The sequence below is a fragment of the Anopheles nili genome, chromosome 2, assembly GCF_943737925.1.
Source record: "Anopheles nili chromosome 2, idAnoNiliSN_F5_01, whole genome shotgun sequence".
In the NCBI taxonomy this organism is placed as follows: domain Eukaryota; kingdom Metazoa; phylum Arthropoda; class Insecta; order Diptera; family Culicidae; genus Anopheles; species Anopheles nili.
This window is the reverse complement of record NC_071291.1, coordinates 46,273,429-46,293,672: the sequence shown is the minus strand read 5'-3', so window position 1 is coordinate 46,293,672 and position 20,244 is coordinate 46,273,429. Positions and strand designations below refer to the sequence as shown.

Below are 20,244 nucleotides of genomic sequence, written 5' to 3'. Positions count from 1 at the left end.
AATTGTGAAATGAGAAAGTTCCATTGATAAGTTTCAAGAAATGAGATTTTCTAGTTTTTGTGATAATTTTAAAATATATTAAAATAATGATAGATTAAAACACATTATAAGAGCGACATTATGTATTAATTGTTGGGCTTAAGGTTTTACTGACAGATTATTTTTAGAGATATTTAAAATTTATTTTTCTTTTTTTTACGAATTTTGATATAACTGTCAGTCAACTTTCCTTCTGAGTTAACTGTCGTTCGTTTAATTTAGACCACAAACGGTCAAATTAGGATGGTTAGAATTTAAGCAATTAACTCAATTTATTAGCATTGATCGTTGTCAGTGCTTTAGTCACCACCGACGCAGGCCAACCACACATGTGATTGTTAACTTTATAATACTCTAACAAAGATATGTATATCGAAAAAACATGAAATGATGGATGAGATTCGAACCATGTGATGATGGTTGTGCGAGAGTAAAAATGCAAAAGTTTTTCTTCACAGATGCCTTAGCCGAAATGACAATAGCTATGATTGTAGCGCAATACAGCGTGGCATGAGTAAGCTCTGCTTTCCATGAAATACGTTTATAAACATGGATTACCATGCCGCTACCATGTGTAGCCTTCGGGTCTTTTGGCAGATAGGAGACAGATGACCCTGTTGCGTTTAAACCAGTCTACTTAAGGTCTGCGAATAGCTTTCTTTGAATGTGTTTTTAGTGCTTTCTTAAATTGCAATTTTGAATGCGATCGTAAACAAAATTGTTGCTATTCTAATTATTGTATAAAAATAAATTCTGTGTCTACTTCGTTGTACTGTTAATTCTAGATATGTCTACTTCGTAAATTCCTCGAAATATATTCAAATATATGTCTACTTCGTAAATTTGTATCAAGATATGTTAGGGGGTGTTCAAGTCTTATTTACATGCTGGTTTCGACAGATTATGCTTGTTTATGCTGGTTCGTTTTGCGACGCCAAATGCTTTGTATCTATTGTAGACATCTTGAGCAATCGAGGAACTAATTTTCCAGTCGGTCAAAACTCCATGAAAAATGTTTTGGCTTCTGGGAAAAAATCGCTGGCTTTTTCTATGTTCAGTCAATATCGTAACACGTTTGATATAATATTATCACTAAATTTCTGTGTTAATATTGGACCAAATCATTAACTCAGGATATAGACAAGGTCATGGAATGAATAAGTTTTTGAATGGAATTAATGATTTTTTTAAGGTACATCCCATATTACGACGCAAATATTATGACGACAAATGACGATGATAGACAAGAATTATAGTTGAACGAATGATTTTAAAAATTTAATTACGATGGGTTTATTAAAATATCGATGCTCTAATCAATTGTTTCGCGGTTTTTGATATTTATTTATTTAGTTAAATGGGGTTTTAAAAAAATAAAATTTATTAAAATTTCTTTTGTTTTTTCTTTATTAGCCATTCACAATTGGCATGGCGACGTAATGCATGGACTGGCGTTAGATGTGGGCGATTGTGTGGAAATACTCGAAGAAACAACCTATTGGTTCCGTGGCACCTGTCCTCGAAAGCCCCGTAAAGTGGGCCTCTTTCCAAAGTCGTATATTCATCTGAAGGATCTGTCGAAGGTAGACCCAGTAGTGGCAGAGTGTACGTTGGTGTTGCGCGAGTGGTCCGAAATTTGGAAACGATTGTTTGTGGTGAGTATAATCGGCATTATCGATTGTATGTAAATTTCAAATGTAGTTGACGTTGCATTTTTCGGTTATTTTATTTTCGATTTTTTTACATTCTATACATAGGAACGCGAAGAATATAAATTTACATCTCTACGCAAGGTAATGCTAGCGCTCCTCGAAAGTCGTCGAGAATTGCTCAGCTCTACGCTCACGCAGGATCAAACATATGAGCTGCAAATGAAAGTGATATCAAAAATTGATTGGGGCAATCGGTAAGTAAAATTATCAATCTTTGTGTTTCAATGGATTCTACATAATATAAAGAATTAATGAATTTCACTTGATAAAAGTTTCCATTATTTATACAAACAGTTATTATTAGTTTATTACATTATATTAATTAGTATTTTGCTGTGCCAATTTCAATTTAAATAACGTGTAGTAAATACAATTACTTGTGATATTTTCTTTCCAAACGTATTGTTATTGTTACTTTACAAATTTAACATTTTGAGTCACACCAAATATAAAGTATGTTAATTACGAATCATAAGATCTTACTTTGAAAGGTTATTTGGAATATATACTTCTATGATTTGTTATTTGTTTCTTTTAGTTGATTTGAATAAGTTAAATTTTATCCGTTGTTAAAAGAGAATTTAATTGAACACTTTCAAAATCGAAAGACCCCACAGTCTTTCGATTTTGCAAATAAAAGAGTCAAAAAATTGTCACCTGTTTTTATTTGTTTTTTTTAACGTGCTCTAAAATTCATAAAATAATAAGTTTGTATTGCTTTTTGTTAAAATTTTATGCAAAAAAAATTAATGACTCAGTGCTTCAGAAAATTACTTAAAAGCTGCTTGGTTGGTTTCAATAGCAATGAATTCTTTTTTTTATAATTATTACATAATTTAAATTTCATCACATTTTTCTTTTGCCTAGAACGAAGAATTCTATTCATAGTTTCATGAAAATATCAAGTTTCTATGAAAAGCTTTTTAAAAGATTTGCTTGTGCTAGAACAGCAAACTTAGCATTCTCGTCACTTGAGTCAAAAAGTTCCATTTTTTTATTTTACTGACGACCTAACCGTATTGTTTTCGAAACTAAATTTCTAGTTCATAAATGCACAATTAATTTATTCTAATTGTATAATTTCACATAATCCATGGCTGGTGGGCGTTTCCTTTCGTCAAAAATTGTAATAATATGGTATTACGATTAAATTACAACAGAAAAAAATTCCTAACACATTTATTCATGGAGAATCTATACATCCTCATAAAAAGTGAAGAAATAACAGCACACAAGGCAAATGAGGTAGTATCGGTATCGAATCTCGTAGGAGCCCCCCTCGTACGCAGGACTGACTATCCAGCTACGAGTAATTAAAAAATGTCATGAGAGCCTTGGCTAAGCATAGTGCCTGTGCAAAATGCTGCCTGTGCACTGCTCGGACAAAACTGTGAAAGGTGTAATATAGCCTACACTAAAAGGTAGATGGATAAATGAATTTAAAATTGGGTTAATTATTCTTTAGCTTTGTTAATGTTTTTTAAGGTCATTAAATATGAATCAGATTTGTAATGCGCCTATGAGTATGCAATATTTGTTTAAAAAATCTTGTTTGAAGTCTCACCAGCCATTTATGCATTTGCTTTTTATACGTAATTAGTTTCATCTGAGTTGTGATATTAAAAAAAATTAAAAAGCATTTTAAAAAATCTAGATCATCTTTATTACGTTTCTCTTAATCTTATCGTTGTAATCACAATTAGAGTATGCAATTCTTGCGCTTATTCTTGATCTTGGAGTTTTTATCATCTCATTTGACTTCAATCGTACATAATTTACTCATGAACCATTTTGGTGTAGGGCGAGTAGATGAAATGATAGCCCAACAATACAGAGCGAATATACTAATGATACTAATACTAAAGTTCCATTGATAAGTTTCATTTTGCACATATGGATACTCGTGATATATATGCCTAGCTATATATTGCTCTTGTTGCAGTTTTGAGTTTCTTTAGAACCTTTTTTCTGTTGCTGTATTTTTGTAGTCCTCTCGTTTAACAAACCGAAAAATTGTACAATTTATAAAATAGCTGTTTCCTTTTTTCATGTCGCATCTGCTTATTTGATCAAGTATTTTCGCGCGAGGAGTTTTTTCTTAATAAAATATGTTCATTGTCTTTATAAAGCCTAAAAAAAGTTTACATCTTTATGGAAACTACAGCACGAGTGATTAATTTCGTTTCACTAACGGATTCTGTATTCACCCACACGATATTAAAAAAAAAAACATTAATTTTGTTCATATGCACCAAATCAGGAATGGAACATTTGTTTTCAATTAGTATCAAAGCTCATTGCTGTGAACTGTTTTGCTAGTAAATATTCAGTCATTGAGTAACATGATATCCTAGCGGATAATTTTCCGTCTTACTAAACATTTGACGATCATCTTTGTCAATAAGGCAGGGTGTTTCAATCGTACTTTATAAAATAAGATAAAACATGTCTTAAAGTTTGATCGTTTCATTATTAAAAACCTCTTTTGGGTTTGTGAAACTTGTTAGTTTCCTCATTAATCCAGGTTCGGTTGTAATGTGACGGTTACGATATAGAAACGTCTTTTTACTATTCATTTATACTTCTTACAATTGTTGATTTGATCATAAAACGAAAAGTGACCTATTCCACGGAATTCGAAAAAGAAATGTTAGCTATCAATTGCAGAAGCAGAAAACTAAATAATCGCATTTGACTGACGTGTCTGGCGTGTTTCATTTTATTCGTTACGTGCCATTTAATTATATAAAAATGCTAAAATTTGGACGTTGCTCGAAATTTGTAAAAAACTGATAAAACGTTTTTTTTGCACAGAATTGGATAATTTATAATAAAAATAAACAAATAGTACACCACTTGACAGTCTTCTGTTGCTTTCCTACGCTAGCTAAAGGCCGAAGGAGAAACTATCCGTCGCTGAGGCTAAAACACCGTTCTGGCGGTTATCGCTTAATTACGGATTTTCCAATGGCTTGTTTTTATGAGCCCTTCTTTTCGATTCTAATACACTGCATAAATTCTATCAATTATGTTACCTATTAATTTCTAAAAAATGAATTGACAATGCCAAGAGTCCGTAGCGACGCTGCAGTTTGCCACCTATTCTGCAGATGCTGATTATTTTTCCTGTTCCTTTATCATGTTTAGCTTTAGATAAAAAAAATGAGAAGTAGCTGGTATGATCTAAAAAATACGACCTCATTTGCATCCTCACGTAGAAGATGCTTCGTAAAACTTAAACTATGCCTACGCATTTGACGATTGTACGCAGTTACATAGCATCATCACGATAACTCACTTATTTTTCCAGGCATGATTTATGCTTCGTAGTCTTGATGCAATACCTCCTTTTCCTTGTCTGTTACATACCAATGTGATATCGAAGGGATATCAATATAGGCAGCATCGATCAGTTTTTCCGAATTCCCGGTGAAGGTGCCGTCGACCGCGCATGGTAGTGAAGATCCAAAAATTGAAAATAAATGTGCGTTTAGTTGGCGTGACTAATGTTTATGATTTTGACCAAGAACATTTCGACGACGGCAAATGGCATCAGGTTTACATCTGCTACGTTCTACTCATGCATTATTCCGGTGAATGTGGGTTCAACTAAGGCGATCAATGTGTGTGCATTTGTTTAAAAGGAAGACGATTTACGGGTTGATACCGAGGGTTGGGATATGAACATTCAAAGGATTTTTCATTCGTTACCGAACAAGAATGCGCAATTTAATCTAGGGCAATAAACAGAAAATACACAGTTAACAGGAAAGTGTGGATGGGAAATAATTGGAATCTAGTAAGGATGCTAATTGGGGGTGTATGAAATCACGTTGCTAGAAATCTGCCTCAGAATCCAACAGAACCTGAACACGAATTGTTTGGCTGGTCGGTGAAGTTATGTTTCTGTTTCTTTACCGTATTTCTCGATTGCTGGGTACATGGGAGACATTTCGAGCGTTGACGGGGCAGATGGTGTATCACCCGAGATCGGTTGTCCTTCTTCTAGCAAATTGATGAAGGTGTACAACATTTCGCCATACGAGGTTACATTGAGGTTCTGGCCTAACAGATGAATCATGAGGAAATCGCCGATCTGAACACGACGGATAAGATTGCAGACGTCGTCAGGTTTAGCTTTGCGGAAGCGGCGTTTTATAACGGCTTCTCGCGTCGTCGGCATCATGACAATGGCAGCGGAATAGATGATAGCTAGGCCAGATGCAATGGCTAGGGCAATGAACCAGAACCTAGCACGTATGAAAAGAGAGAAAAGCTTTTAGATAAGGCTTCCCAAATTGTATGCGACGCCTCTATACTCACCACAAAAAGATGTAGATCTTTTCATTCAGAATGTTCAATGCCAGAACGCAAAGTGCATCGTGCTTTTGAATGCTACCCGAGGAGCCATATTTATGGAATGTACACTTGGTGACTCTTGGGAATATCTGTCGGTTGACGAAAGTGGCAAGCATTAAACTATGTTGCGAACTGTGTATCACTTAGGTTTGATCTCACCTCAATCATGGGATCCGAACGATTTTCCTGGTTCATGTTCGAGAATTTGAGCACATCAGAACCATACGTCAAGAAAGCACCACCCAGAAACTTGTCAACAAAGAAGATATTGCCGACCTAAAAAAAAATGAAAATGTTATTGTTCATGATTTGTGGATAATTTTGAGAGCTTTAAAAGATGTTGCATTCTCGATTCCACTTACGACATTTATAAAGTTGAGCGCCTCACAAATAAAGTAACCAAACGAATAGGTGTTATGTGTATTAACACTGTCGAACAGGTACTGCGCCAAACGATCATGGCGCACCTTTCGTTCCGCAGGACTCGCTGTCGAAACACCGCGCATGCCTTCAGTGATCATACGCATACGACCCTCTTCCCAGTTCTTCCAGATCCAGTGTGGCACGTAAAACAGCAAACCCTGGAAGAACAGCATGAACGGCACCCACTGGTAGTAACTGTGGTACGTTCGTTCTTGATTGTCATTGCCCAATCCGGAATGAGCCACCTCCGTGCCCATTGTACGCCCGTGCTGACCAGGCAGCGTGAACGTGTATGTGATCCAGCAGTATGTGTTGATCACGTGCCCGGGAACAGCACCATCGTTAATGCACGTGATTGGGTCTCCGATCAAATTGTTAGCCGTTACGATGATGCAGCAGGCAAACAGGATAGCGCTGGTGATGCGGTAGTGGCATCGAAATACCATGTTGTCAATGATGGCCTTATCGTGCAGGTAGCGCACCTTCACAAACCCGGCCACTGCCGATACAAGTCCAAACACAGCCATGATCGATGCAAATTGTTGTAAGTTTTGTTTCTACACTGATGTGACCGATGAATAGCGATACTAGTATTAGCTATATGAAGAAGAAAAAAGAGGAATAAATTAATGCCGGTCATTTGACGAATGTGTTAAAATCATTCCTATGCTTGTTGTGTTGCAATTTTACAACTACTGTATGTTGCTATGCTTTAACAATCTGTCCACCACATTTGTTCATCTGTCTGTTCATGCCTATTAGAATTCATTGCAGGAATTTAGTTCGTAATGGGCAGGTGGGCGGCACAAGGGCGGACAGCAGTAGGTTGATTAGTCAAGGGTTCGGTTTGTTACTTTTTAAATCACTTGCGCTAGTTGTATCCGACAGCGCAAACAGCAGCGGCACCTTCAATGTCAAATCCATTGTTTTACTAGATCAATCTGGCACCCAGAGCTTGTCCTCTAATCCAATTCAATCCGCGTCCTCGTTTGCGTTGTATGGAATCACGGGTAATTGCGTTCGGGAAATGGGTATAGCGACCGCTTGTTGTTTCTGCCAGGTGTCATCGTGACACTTCAGTTTGCTGTTAAAAGCCGCTGAACAGCAATCAGGTGCGTGAATTAACTATAGCGTTGTAAACATTTTTTTGCATAATCATCAATCGCTCGGTTGCAGCAAAATTATCGTTACCTATTGTGGATGTTCTGCTGGAGTAGTGCAACAGGTATCAAGAAGGTAAATAATTCAGCTTATGTGTTTAAAAGTGACCGGAGTATTGTTTTTACTACTGAGCTGAATCTTGTGCCTTATAAACAATATGAATAAAATTTGCATCGTAATCCGTCTTCCTACGATACAGAACAAATTTAATATTTAGTTCTAGGATACAGACATATTCAAATCATTGTACATATCTAATGAACATTGATGAATAAAATTTGTTTTATTCATTATCATCCGTATCGATTATTCTTATGGATACATTGAAGTCTCCATCCAAATCCAGCCAAAGTAGTTGGCCAAATATTTGACCCCCATTCAGTTTACCATACATCTCATTTATATTTGAATAGTACATAAACATTACGCAATACAATACACACATGCGCAAGCGACACACAAACGTTTTTCGAACAAAGCTGTCTGGAGAGCAGCGTGCTTTGTTAACACGAAAAAGCTATCCCCATCAAGTCACGATCAACATCTCCGATTTTTTAGACCCTGCGTGCTGATGAACAGCCAATATTCAACCTGAAATACGGTCCTCGTGTTTAAGCAATCTCTTGGCCTTTGCCGGCTTTTAGTCTTGATAATGGCGCTCTCACGAATGTTTGGCACATTTTTGCCATAAGAAGTGGCTAGATCGCTCGTTGACTGGTTTTGCGGGCAAGAAAAGGATAGGAATAACTGTTTCCCTCCATGTGATGTCGTAGATCACTCCGCGTGGCTTAGAGTATCTGGTGACACATGACACTGTTTGCGGACGAGCGCGAAAAAAAGACTCGTTCGGAACTGCATAACAGAGCTACAGGAAACACGTGGTTTTGTTTAGTGAACGTTGGGGAAGTAATAAATTTTTACTGGCATACTATTGTGTTAGAAGACGGTAGTTGTAGTAGAAACGTGATCGCTGCATAAATGTGCCCATAAATTTGCCTTTGCATTGGTGTCATCGTTAATTAACTGTTACTACTAATTTGCTACAATGCACAAGATGAATGCAATTATTCTGTTTAAATTTTGCTTATGATTTTTTTAACCCTTTTGCAACCACTGTGCTTCTAATGTATGAAGAATTAATATTATTTCATGCTTAATTCTCACAAATAAATTGCCGGTTAAAACTAAGGATTCGATACTAAGTTATTAAGGATTCGTTAAACTAAGGATTCGTTTTTGAGCTTTTGCAATTTTTCATTCCTTTAAAATAAAGTTCAATCAGCAACATATAAAAAAGCTCATTTTGTTATCATACAAGCACAATTATTTAGAGGATTAAATTCAAAAGCTCTTGTCCTGCTTTAGTTCCTTTCATCATTGACCTTATCATAAAACAGGATTGTTTGGTGTTTTAGACGCCATTGTACTTCCAACGTGTGATAAGATGTTCAGTAAGTGTGCAGCATAGATTGCAAGCATGGAAAGGTTATCATCCCGGTCTGTGCAAACTGTATGAATCCGTCAGAGTAAAGGTTTAAAATAAAACAAAAATTGCACCATTCTTGTCCGTTATTTTGCGATTTCGAGGGAAAAAGACGTTATATTCTATAGATAAGTTCAACTCAGCAATCTCGAAACCATGGTTCGCTCAGAAGCCTTTATGTGAGAGCAATTTGAAATTTATTCAAGCAACCTAGACTCTCGATCGTAAAAGCTGACAATATGGCGTCCATCGACCTCACACTGCACTGCTTCTAAACTGCCATTGCTGCCGAAGAATCTCCTACCTTTTCACTCGGTATGTCGTATGTTTTCTTTTTCCATCCGGCTTTTCCCGGCTTCCCTTTCTCTCGGTTGCCCCTATCGCTTTCGCAGTTTCTCTTTGTTGGTTCATTTATCGATCGTTCCTTCGTTTTCAATGCTGCGGCATTTTTCGTCCGTTCGACATCATATCTGAACGGGATCGGGAAGCCACAGCTCTACTACTTCTTCAAGCACGGTGCTGTAACGATAAATCATTTCTGCTGTTTGTGTTAGCGGCTTGCTCCATCGCATTCCTTTATGGCGTTCACTATAGAGTTTCCTAGCGGAGAGCAAGGGAAGGAGACTCAGTTCAGCGCACTGTTCTTTGTTGCCATGCTGATAAATCTATAGCTGTTCCGGCGAATGCATCTCAGGGCGCTCGTCCGGCGCATAAGAAAAGCAACAAAGTACAAGTAACAGCAACCGATCAACTCTTTTGCTGTGATCATTTGGTATGATAATAGTGTTTGGAGGTTTGTTTAATTTTTTCGTAAACTAGCGTTGGTTTTACGTTAAACAACATTAATAGTACAAACGAAATATTCTAATAAACCATTTTAAAATATATTTTATATCTGCAGTTAACAAAACAAACATTCGGTAAAAATGAATTAAACCATTCGTAAATGTGTAGTGGTAGTTATTTCGTATCCGCCTTTGTATATAAATCACAGCAGGATGAACACAATTTTATCTCCATACTTTATGTTTTAACACACACTGTCGCATTTTTCCGTCTTGTGTTTAACGAATGTAGTGCATGAAGAAATGCACATATGCGACGGGTACATTTAAACTGCAACCAACTTGCAGGAGACCATATTGTCCAAGCAAGAAGAAGAAAAAACCTTATGGTGATCGTTATGAGTTTTCCTTAAATGCATGCAGCAAAGCAAGCCCAAAAAAAGTACCATCTATGTTTGAAGGAGAAAAACATGAGACGAATTAAAAATTTTATGTTGAAAGATACCGCTTGCTACTGAATTTGTGCGTTATTCGTATGAATAAACCTGACAATTGATTGTCTATACAAATTCAATAATGTTCCTCGGATGTCCAAACATCTCACTGAGCATGCATCTCGGATTTTTAAACATCTCGCTGAACATGCAGCGAATGTAATAACGCAATTAAGATAGAACCACAATAAAGTAGAAACAAGACCACATGTGTCTGCTGGTAGGTAACTAGAGACGAAAGTAGCTTTCAGGTCAAAGTCGTTTTACACGTGTGGAATATGTGAGGTTTTGTTTCTGCTAACTGTGACACTTTCCATTACTAGCAACGCCATCAAGCCACGGGCAAACATGGTGTCTTGCAAATGCAGTGGCTTTGAAGCCTGCTTGTGTGTCTGTCTATTGAGAGGTAGAGCACCGCAGGAGGAATCTCGTTTGTGATAATTACCGCCTCCAGTTTCAAGCGTTAATCAACGATAAATAACTAGGTGAACTAGCAGCTACGATAGCGCAGGAAATGGTGTATAATTTTTAAAGTGATAAAGCTTTCACTGCACCATACACGTCGCGATGCAACACTTGAACGATTGCTCTACAAATTTGTTCAACGCGTCATTAGGGTAGTAAAACTGCCAAACAGATTAAATGTTCTGATGAACAGCATTCACAAAGTAGCAGGACGGTGCGTTGTTATTAATGAAATGCTAGAAAAACGTGGAACGTTGAGGGAAAGGAGTTAAAAACTCGAAAAAAAAAACTGCATCTCCGTTTCGCACGTACGTTTTCTATTTCGCCCTATCTTAGGATAGGACGAACAAAGTCAATCGACATGGTTACATGATGCTGCCACAACTGGTTCATCGTCGTACCAGCAGAAATCTGCATTTATTGTTCTCTTGTGTGTTATCTATAGGGCAATGCTCACTCCAATGTAGTATAATGGTTGGTCGGCATAAATAGCAACTACTGTTTTATATTGCCGATAAACCTAATTTATAACAATATGAAATAGTATTTAGCATTGTTTGGTCTCACTCATTGCTATCCTTATGTATTCGTAGATAAAAAGAAATGTCTAATTTAATTTCAAACAAATCTCGCAATGATAGGCATTTTTAGAAATTGACATCAAATTATAGGTGAAAAAGTCATTCAACTAACTGTACGTTGACATACGTTGAATGGCATTCACAAAAAATAACAATATTTCATCATACATTAGGTGGCGTTGCAACATCTTTACATTTACCTCGTCATCGAATGGGAGAATTGGTAAAACTCTACTGTTCGTTTTTCGACGAGCACGTGTCATTTCATTAACTCGGCTTGTCCAGCAGGATAGGGGACTTTCCGTCCCTTCGAAAATTGTTCAAAAATCAACGTGATTCTGAAGCGCCATTTTATTGCAGGAGCAAAATATACGACCCATCGATTTCATAAGCAGTCGCTTTCCCCTTCGTTTGAGTCCTTTGGTTTTTGTACAGCTCGTCGCAGTATGTCGTCCTTGCCTCTGCTTGTTTGTGTATATGCCTGTGTGTGTTTGTGTGAGAGATTGTTCCACAGTAACAAGGGTACGTTTTCGTGAGGGTCGGGTCGTGGTATGCCTAGCGTAGTATCTGACTGTTTAGAATCAGGCATTTCTAATAGTTTTCCCGCATAAGTCTTTTGTATGTGTTGGTAGAGTCTACGATTTAATGTCCATGGGTACAACTAATGTGCCGGGCCGCGTCAGGTATAAAGCCTAAAGCTGTAATATTTTCTGCCTTGTGAATTTCTTTTGGCTTGTCTACTGTTGTACGTGAAGTTGGTGAACCCCGAGGTAATACGATATCTAAGTACTGAAGCATGGATCAAATGGTCATGTTCCAAATCCTAGCGTCGGATGGCATTTTGTTCATATTTCATAAATATTTTTTAAACATTCCATCCAGGGAAGGGGGTTCCATTGAGATGATAGGCTCTATATATACGTTTTCTTGCCAACAGCTGCACGTATCCTGTTCTGCACACCTGGGCCCAACAAACGTTACACACATGCTTGCATTCAAGTGCACATACACTCTGTGGGATATTTTAAGAGCATGATGTCGAAGTGCAAGGGCATGACTATTTTTTCTATGAATAATTGGTGATATTTTAATTTGTCTTTCATGTTTTGCGTAATTAGACAACTATTGCCAAAGGAAAGGAATCTCTTGGATTTTCGACAAGCCCTCACTAGTGACACGTGACTACATGCCGTCAGCAAAGGGAAAATTATCGAAGAAGTAATTACTGCGTCCTACATGAATGCAAAACGATAGCACTTTTGGTTGGTTGTTACTAGCGTTGTAGCTTTTGGCTCACTATTGTCACTGTCACCGTAACTGAACGCCGGGTGTTTCCATTCATTTGAAGCGGCCTGTTCCAAGCCAAACTAGCTTTGCAAACACTTTTAATATCTGCACGGAGTACACAGTTGCTGGTCGCGCGAAAACGCATTGTAGCATAGCCGTAGCGGTATGGTGTTTTGCTATTTTGTCGTTTACAGTGCCGTTTGTCGCTGGTATGAGCAATAAATGAAGGCCCTTGAGACGGGCGTCATTTGGTGTATTTTTTGTTTCTACTCGTACCATGTCGACGCACATAAAGTCGCCCGTGTCGAGACGAACATCTTCTTAAAGATCGCGGAACACATTAGGGAGGGACCTAGGCTACAGACAACTCCGGCGAGTGGGAGCGGGAAAGAGAAATCCCTCTTCGTTCGGCTAAGACGAACAGACAGACGGCAAAGACAGATGTGGCAGCGGACACGGTTGATGGGCTTCAGCATTTACCTACTTCTAAAACCAAGCGGCGACAAAGACGATGGCGACAAACAAAAAAGAAATTGTGTACACGACGAGATTCAATGCTGAACAGTTTCACTTCAGTAAACGACTCTGGCGCTGGCGTTCGTCGCGAAGATCAGCCAGCAAGATTAACGGAGGATGATCTGCTGGGGAGGGCACACACACGCGCACACATATATACACATGCACACATACACAAATCTGTACACGTAGGAGTACACAAAACACAGCCGCGTACGCGCGAGCCACGATCGCGAGCGCCAATGGAGCAGCAGTCGGCGCGCTAGTAACAGAATAGGAGAGTCAATCTCTACTGCTCGATCATATTTGAACCGCGGACACGAAATCCATTCCACGCTGGATGGCGGACTCGTTGGAATTGAATGCAGTGCGTTGAAAAGTTGGCGTTGGAAGCACGCCTCGCCACCAAGCGGAGGGCATGTATCTGCACCGACACACATACCCACGAAGCACACATTCCCGCCGGAAAACGCATGCGTTGGAACGAAACGGCAGCATCATCGCACGAACTTCCCATGCTGGCCGCCATCCTGCTTTGTGTGTTTGGTGCGGTGTGCGTACGCGTGAGTACCCGAGATGAGTGACTTCCAGTGGGCTTGCGGCCTTCTGCACGCGTATGTGTGAAATTCCTTAGCTTTCTGTCCCACCACGGCCGTCGTCGGGGTGGGGGATCGTTGGATGTTGGGGCTGCGCCTGCTTGAGACGATCCCCCTGATCCGTGCATTTCCCACGCCTATGTTGGCCTACCGGATCACGATCGATGTGCTTGGATTGGCTTTTCTTCGCGTGGAGGACCGGTTTCGTCGTGATCGGACGCTCGAACGAGCAGTGTCGACGCTGCGTTGATATTGGCAGCACTGCCGCAGCATTGAACGATCGTGCCCCGACCGCATGACCACCGATTTGGGGCTTCTGTTCGGCTGTGCGTACATGCAGGATAGACAGCACAGCAGAAAAAAAAATCATGACACATAATCATGCGTAGATGCGTCGTTTCCCCGCGGGATCCGTTTCTCCGTTCTCTGCTTAGCCTGTCTGGCAGACGGTAAAGTAGGCCGTAAAGCTCACAAAGGCAGGGCGGGCGCGATCATGAGGTGCCACGGGCTTGCCGCCTAATTCTTCGACTTCTGCTGAAGCGAGTGTCTCCTGGTGGAGTCTTTCGTCTGTTTTTTAGGCTTCCAACGACGAACGTATGGATAAAAGTGATCATGGCGCTATCATGCGTTGCGTTCCCGATCTGCGTGTGTGTGTGGATAGGAGGGGGCTATCCGCAACACCGGTAGCGTGAATCGAATTTCGGTGAACACGTTCCATAGCTTTTTTTATAGTTCAGGTTTTTTTGTCTCATAGATATATGCTGCCTCTATCGATTGATTGCTGTTAATGAGGCAGCGAAAGTAAATACGTCTTTGAAAATTTAGGACACATCACATATGTGTATATTGCACTTTAAAAATAAACCTTTTAGCTAAAACTAAGCTATCGATTAATTACTTGATAAAAACCGAAGAAACCATTTTGTGGTTTGTTGAATTAAGCCAGAGCAGTATTGTGAAATAGTACGGTAAAGCCCATTGTAAGATTGAAACAAGACTGTTGGCTGACGAAATGCGGATGGAAAGCGATATCATGCTCATGGAATGTTGTGTTTCGAATCGATCTAACCATAAACCAGCGTGGGTTGTTTCATCATTCATTTTCGAAGCTATTTTTTGCTGCTCCGCACAGAAATCATTCATTTAACTTGAGTATGCAAATGAGCAAACGGGTGACAGATTTGTGAAAGTTTCATTATAATAGCAGAGTTTTGTCTTTTTGAAACAATTGCCTTCCGTTTACCAATGCTAGCGTAATGTTATGCTCAAATACGTGTTCAAGTTTCTTTTGACAAAATCGTTCCTATACTGCCTGTGTAGCAATGTTACTCACTGCACATGGTTTAAGTCCGCGTTTGTCGCTCGCAACATTCCTGAAATACCCAAGTTCTCACAATGTTCGTTGAGTCACCGTTTTATAGAGTACAGGTCCTGTTTTTTGTATTTGTTTGATTCGTCTGATTGATGACGACCTCAAAAACACGTCATCAACATAGCAGCTTAAGAGGATAAAGTCTCTCATGGGTCTAGCCTAGCAGTGTGCTTTTTTTAGAAGGAATCTTTCAACCCTCTCATTATCGGCAAGATGATTATATCCATCAAACCATGGTTTGCGAAAGGCAGCTTCCAAGGGTCACACAAAACCCCATATTTAAAATATGGTTCGCACGATAACAGACACTTTTGTCACTCCAAAATCAGCAATCTTTTGCGTTAAAATCAAAACTTAGCAGCGACAATGCAGTTCAAAAATTCGGCCAATAATGGGAAACATTTCATAGCTAACTTAATTTACTTTTTTCATATTTGCAATACTTTATTCCGAGCTCTATAGCTCTGACGCACATGACGCTGTTATGCGAGTAGCAGTGAGTTGATTTGGACTTGTTTTATTGTGCTTTTTTCCCATGCAAATTTGCAAAATTGACCGGAGCAAACGATTTAATTTTGATGACGTTGCCGTTTATGTTTCTTCCCTCGAACTATTGCAGTCCTCATTCCTTCGTGCTCCTGGAGTGACCGAGCTGATAAAGTGGTTTCTCATGAGTTTTGTTGGTTGCCATATGAAACTCATGACTCCTCGAAGAATGTGGTTTGTGCAGAGTTGGTCGCTTATATTTGACATTAGCAAAATGTTCGAATACCATCGATTAATTTGAAATGAAAGCTGATAAGTAGCCTTTAAATGAAAGAGTATTCATATACTCCAAACCATTGGTGAACAGATGATTCGCGCTACATCTGTTTTTTTGAATCGTTTTAGTGTAAACATTAGCGGTGTATTCAAGGAACGATTTCTATCCCAATAATCATATTTGTCCACGTCGACCACACCAACCAAGATTGAATTCTTTTGCCTGAATGGTATCATGTTTGTTCCATTAACATACATGTATAGCTTTCCAATGTCCTCAATTTCGCCAAAACATCTCCGAGTCATTCGGACATTGGCGGCGCTTATGTTTTTGGACATTCTCCACATACTGCGTATTGGTATTTTACTTCGTATGTTTATGTGTACATATTTGTTATTGCTGTGTTATGTTACTCGTTGGGATTTACTTTAACAGTTTTCTCTACCAAGGAAATTATAGATGAATTAATACTCGAAATCGCGAATTCAACTCTAAATATGTCTCTTGCTCGTTAATTGGTAGCTACCTGTACGACAACTTAACGACGTCTCATTTATCATAGTGCCGTAATATATTGCTTTAAAGGAGTGCCGAGGACGGTTACATAGCGCTTGTTACCAACAGCCATTTGATAAGTGCATGGAAAGGGATGCTTAAGACTCACTCACTACGTTTACTGGCGGATGTAAATGGAGCATAGAGAAAAAAGAAGGCAAACATTATCCAATCAAGCATAGTAGCTATATCTGAGTCTGGACCCATGAACTCCGAGTCCACTGAGGAGTGTAAATGGGGCTGCCATGATTATTCGCAAAACGAAATGAAAACGAGGGAGTGATCGCAACGAAACGCAAACGAAAGAGTGACGTGTGTGAAGATGAAGCATGGAAAGCATTTTAGCAAAGTGAGATGATCGTAAAGAGACGGTGCTCTTGCCCTGGCAGCTAACACATTGGCTACGATCTGAGGTAGGGTAGTTTTGAGACAGAATCCGCAGACCACAATCCATCCGCCATGCATAAGCTAAGATAACGTGTTCTGCAAGCAGCAACAACAGCATCAGCAGCAGTAATAGCAGAGAGGTCAGTCGAACGTGCTTCGCCTGCGAGGTTGCGCCTGTTGGAGCCCATACGCCCGTTTGTATGTGTGTGTGCGGGTATGTAGGCAATGAGACGCATACCACGCACGGAAATATGATGCGGACGATCGAGGTGGGAACAGAAGGAGAGCCAGTTTGCAAACAAGTTTTTTCTCTTTTCCACCAGCAACTCGTTTCTTATCCTTTACCATTTCTTGTCCAACGGAATAGTTCTCGCACTTGCATTTTTAGCGAATGTTTCACGGATCTTGTCTGAGTTTTTCGTTATAGTCCCCCCGTAACGTTAAACGTTGAGATCGTCGTCGATCGTGCAACGTGTCATTTGTTGAGAGTGGAATCTTGCGCATGAGATGCGATGTGCATGTGCTTGCCTCTACTGCTCGCCTGTTCCGGCGCATTCAATGGGAATTCAAAGCATGGTCGTTTTGCTCCCTGTTTTTGGTATTTTTGTGTGGATTTTTGCTTTACCCTTTTTAAGCAATATGCAGCTTTGAGCGATAAAAATACGAAAAAGGATCACGCGACAGTCAATGGTGAAAAAAAGATGGCGATCTGCGGCATGAGTCCCGATGGTCGATGTGAAATGCATAGGAAGAAGCTCTTGGAGGAATGCGGACATATCTCGCCGCGGGATGCTTACAGGCTGAGCCGCATCATGGCTATGGTAGCCGCCTCCCCAGAAAAGACAGAAGCCCCCGGTTTTGCTACGAAAAGACAGAAGCCAAAAGCTACAGCCTCCGGTTTTGCTGTGAGATCGGGACAAGCCATACACCGTAAATGGCTTTAGCTTCTTTGCTGTTTGCACTGGTGCCCAGGAATGGCTAAATACGGTAGTTGCTCGTTTGCGTTGATTGTAGTGAAGAAAATCATCCGGTAGCAGAAAAGGTAGAATAGTCATTGCGAGAGCCTGATGGTTGGAACACACTCCCCGTGGTTTTATAAAAGTATGTTGGGTTGGACCAAACTCTACCAAATAACACAGGATGTCGATCGAAATAATTCAATACAGCTCGCTCGTAACCCGTCATTTTCCGCTCCTTTGGAACGATTTTGAGAAACGATATCCAAAAAGTGTTAGCGCTCGTAGAATGTATATTCGCCATTCTCCCCACTGCATAGGTCAGTGTGTTGAAATACGTTTGTCATGCTCACAGTTTGGTAGCTGCTAGCACCAACCGAATACAGCTTCGTGCAAAATTGCAAGCAACCACACCGCAGGCGGGTTTTCAAAAGAAACACGAATGAATTATTTGGCATGAGCGTTTCTTGGATGGATTCCATCGAGACAGGGTAAACGAAAATCAATGGAACGGCTCAAGGGCTGCTAGCTTGACATGTCCTTTAATTGAAAGGCCCTTCACTTTTCAACGGTGATTGTGTCGCGGTTTTCGATGTAGATTAAGTATTGCTTTTTGGATGTCGAACCATTTTCGTTTGCGTAGCGGCTGACGTTAATGCAGTCATCATTTTGAAGAATTTTTATTATTATCCTTTTATTCGCAACAGAAGTTCAACGGTGGTCATTGTCGTATTTGTAAATTTATTATGATTTTTCTCCTAGATCGATCAATGCGTTACAAATGTGGTCGTCCGTGACTTAATTTTCTCATGTTTAGTCCCTCGAAGCGTTACGGTCAACCATGATCACGTTATGCGATCATTAATGGGCTGGGGAGGGTTTATGCAAAAAAAACGTTGATCCTCACGTGATTCGAAGCCAGTGACAATTTCCTTGTGTGCGTGATGTCGCAGTACTGACTGATCTCGTGAACATACACAGTTCATTTTGTTGTTATTTCATTGTTAATGTCTAAATTCAATGCGACAAAAATTACAGACAGTAAGTTTGAATCTAACATGCTTAAACAAAACATTAAGGCGTACTTAAACAAACATTTAATAAAGATAAACTTTATTAAGATACTAGGAATATTCTACAAACTTGATATTTTTATCTTTCTCAATAGGTCCTTGGTTTCAAATCATATTCAACATGTTAACTGTGTTCAATTTATTATTCAAAATTAATTCGCTTAAACCGATCCTCAACAATTATGTCTAGTGTGAATGAGTTCTCGATAAAACGGATGAGTCTGCAATGTAAGGCATAATATGGCCATACCATTTATGTATTTTATGTTTATTATTCTAAAGCTTTTGTCATGTTTGCGTAATTTCTGACGATTGTATTTTTGGACGATATTTATCATATTGTAGACTGTTTTTTGTTTTGAGTTTCGAATGTAAGTTAAAGTGACATTCATTCCAAGGTTTCATGCTCATTACATCGTTTTATTTTTCTATGTCGCTTTTCCTATTTCCTTCCCATTCTTTGATTATTTTAGACTCTCGCACTCGCTTCGAAAAATACCGTCGACGTCTTGATCGTATATTTACTTAGCGTTACCGTTGTTGTTTGCTTGTTGATGGAGTGTTTTTTATGGTTCATGGTATTATTTTTCTACAAACTGGGCATTGAATGTAGAAAACTGTAAAACGCGCCGAGTTGAGGTAGAAAGGGCACAGCAAGAGAGGACAAACGCTTCGAAGGTGCTTAAAAGAATGAAACAGTCTCGAGTGTGCTAAGACTAACACCGAGGGAGAGGCATACGACGATAGACGCGGCTGGGTTTATTGACTTTGATTAAGTTGTTTGCGGCTTGACGATGTGTGAGGCATCGGTCGGAGTATCTATTGCCTTATGTTTGGAGAACTGATCATCATGACGTTGGTGCTTGAGCCTGTACGAGTATCTCTTTCGTGTGGTGGTGATGGATGCACTGTGCAATAGGGGACCGTACGAAGAGAGGAAAAGGAAATTTTATCATCCGTTTTACAGGCGTAAGTTTTGTGCGTAGGCACAAGAACGTTTCAATGGTGATTGCAACCACGAATGCCTGGTTCATCGGATGATTCGATCAGTGATCTTCATTTGCCGATGGTTCAACATGTTTGTTTCGCCTATTCTTCGCTCTTATGGATCGATGAAGACGCGAATGAGAGAAGAAGAAAAACTTGAACTTGATTCTGCCTAATTTCCATCTGCTTCAATACCAAAAGATTGCTGGTGTCGATCTTTCCCGGTGCTCTGGTATGTTGGCACGCTATA

General features: G+C 39.5%; 2 protein-coding genes across 3 annotated transcripts in view; one reads left to right on the top strand and one right to left on the bottom strand.

Moving 5' to 3' along the window:
- LOC128731880 (dedicator of cytokinesis protein 3) overlaps nucleotides 1–20,244 on the top strand; it is a 49,152-nt gene that overhangs the window by 3,511 nt on the left and 25,397 nt on the right. The window contains exons 2-3 of the mRNA XM_053825032.1: nucleotides 1,453–1,694; nucleotides 1,797–1,945. Of these exons, the coding sequence (XP_053681007.1) occupies nucleotides 1,453–1,694; nucleotides 1,797–1,945 (391 nt within the window). The remainder of the gene's footprint in view (nucleotides 1–1,452; nucleotides 1,695–1,796; nucleotides 1,946–20,244) is intronic.
- On the bottom strand, nucleotides 3,444–13,583 carry LOC128731884 (innexin inx3). Of its 2 annotated transcripts, XM_053825036.1 has the most exons (6): nucleotides 13,274–13,583; nucleotides 6,473–7,130; nucleotides 6,270–6,386; nucleotides 6,075–6,199; nucleotides 5,670–6,001; nucleotides 3,444–5,109 (listed from the first exon to the last, which is right to left on the bottom strand). In XM_053825036.1, exons 2-6 carry the CDS (start codon nucleotides 7,058–7,060, stop codon nucleotides 5,069–5,071), a joined length of 1,203 nt encoding a protein of 400 aa, XP_053681011.1. In that variant the 5' UTR covers nucleotides 7,061–7,130; nucleotides 13,274–13,583; the 3' UTR covers nucleotides 3,444–5,068. The 2 variants fall into 2 exon arrangements, with proteins under 2 accessions (XP_053681011.1, XP_053681012.1); XM_053825037.1 differs by lacking the exon at nucleotides 3,444–5,109 and having other exon boundaries at nucleotides 5,309–6,001.

What these genes read in the sequence shown, in the direction of transcription:
- LOC128731884 (XM_053825036.1), bottom strand. Translation starts at nt 7,060, where the DNA reads ATGGCTGTGTTTGGACTTGTATCGGCAGTGGCCGGGTTTGTGAAGGTG. An exon ending in AAGATCTACATCTTTTTGTG is followed by an intron (nt 6,002 to 6,074) that starts GTGAGTATAGAG and finishes CATACGTGCTAG; the next exon opens with GTTCTGGTTCATTGCCCTAG. An exon ending in CCCAGCAATCGAGAAATACG is followed by an intron (nt 5,110 to 5,669) that starts GTAAAGAAACAG and finishes GGTATGTAACAG; the next exon opens with ACAAGGAAAAGGAGGTATTG.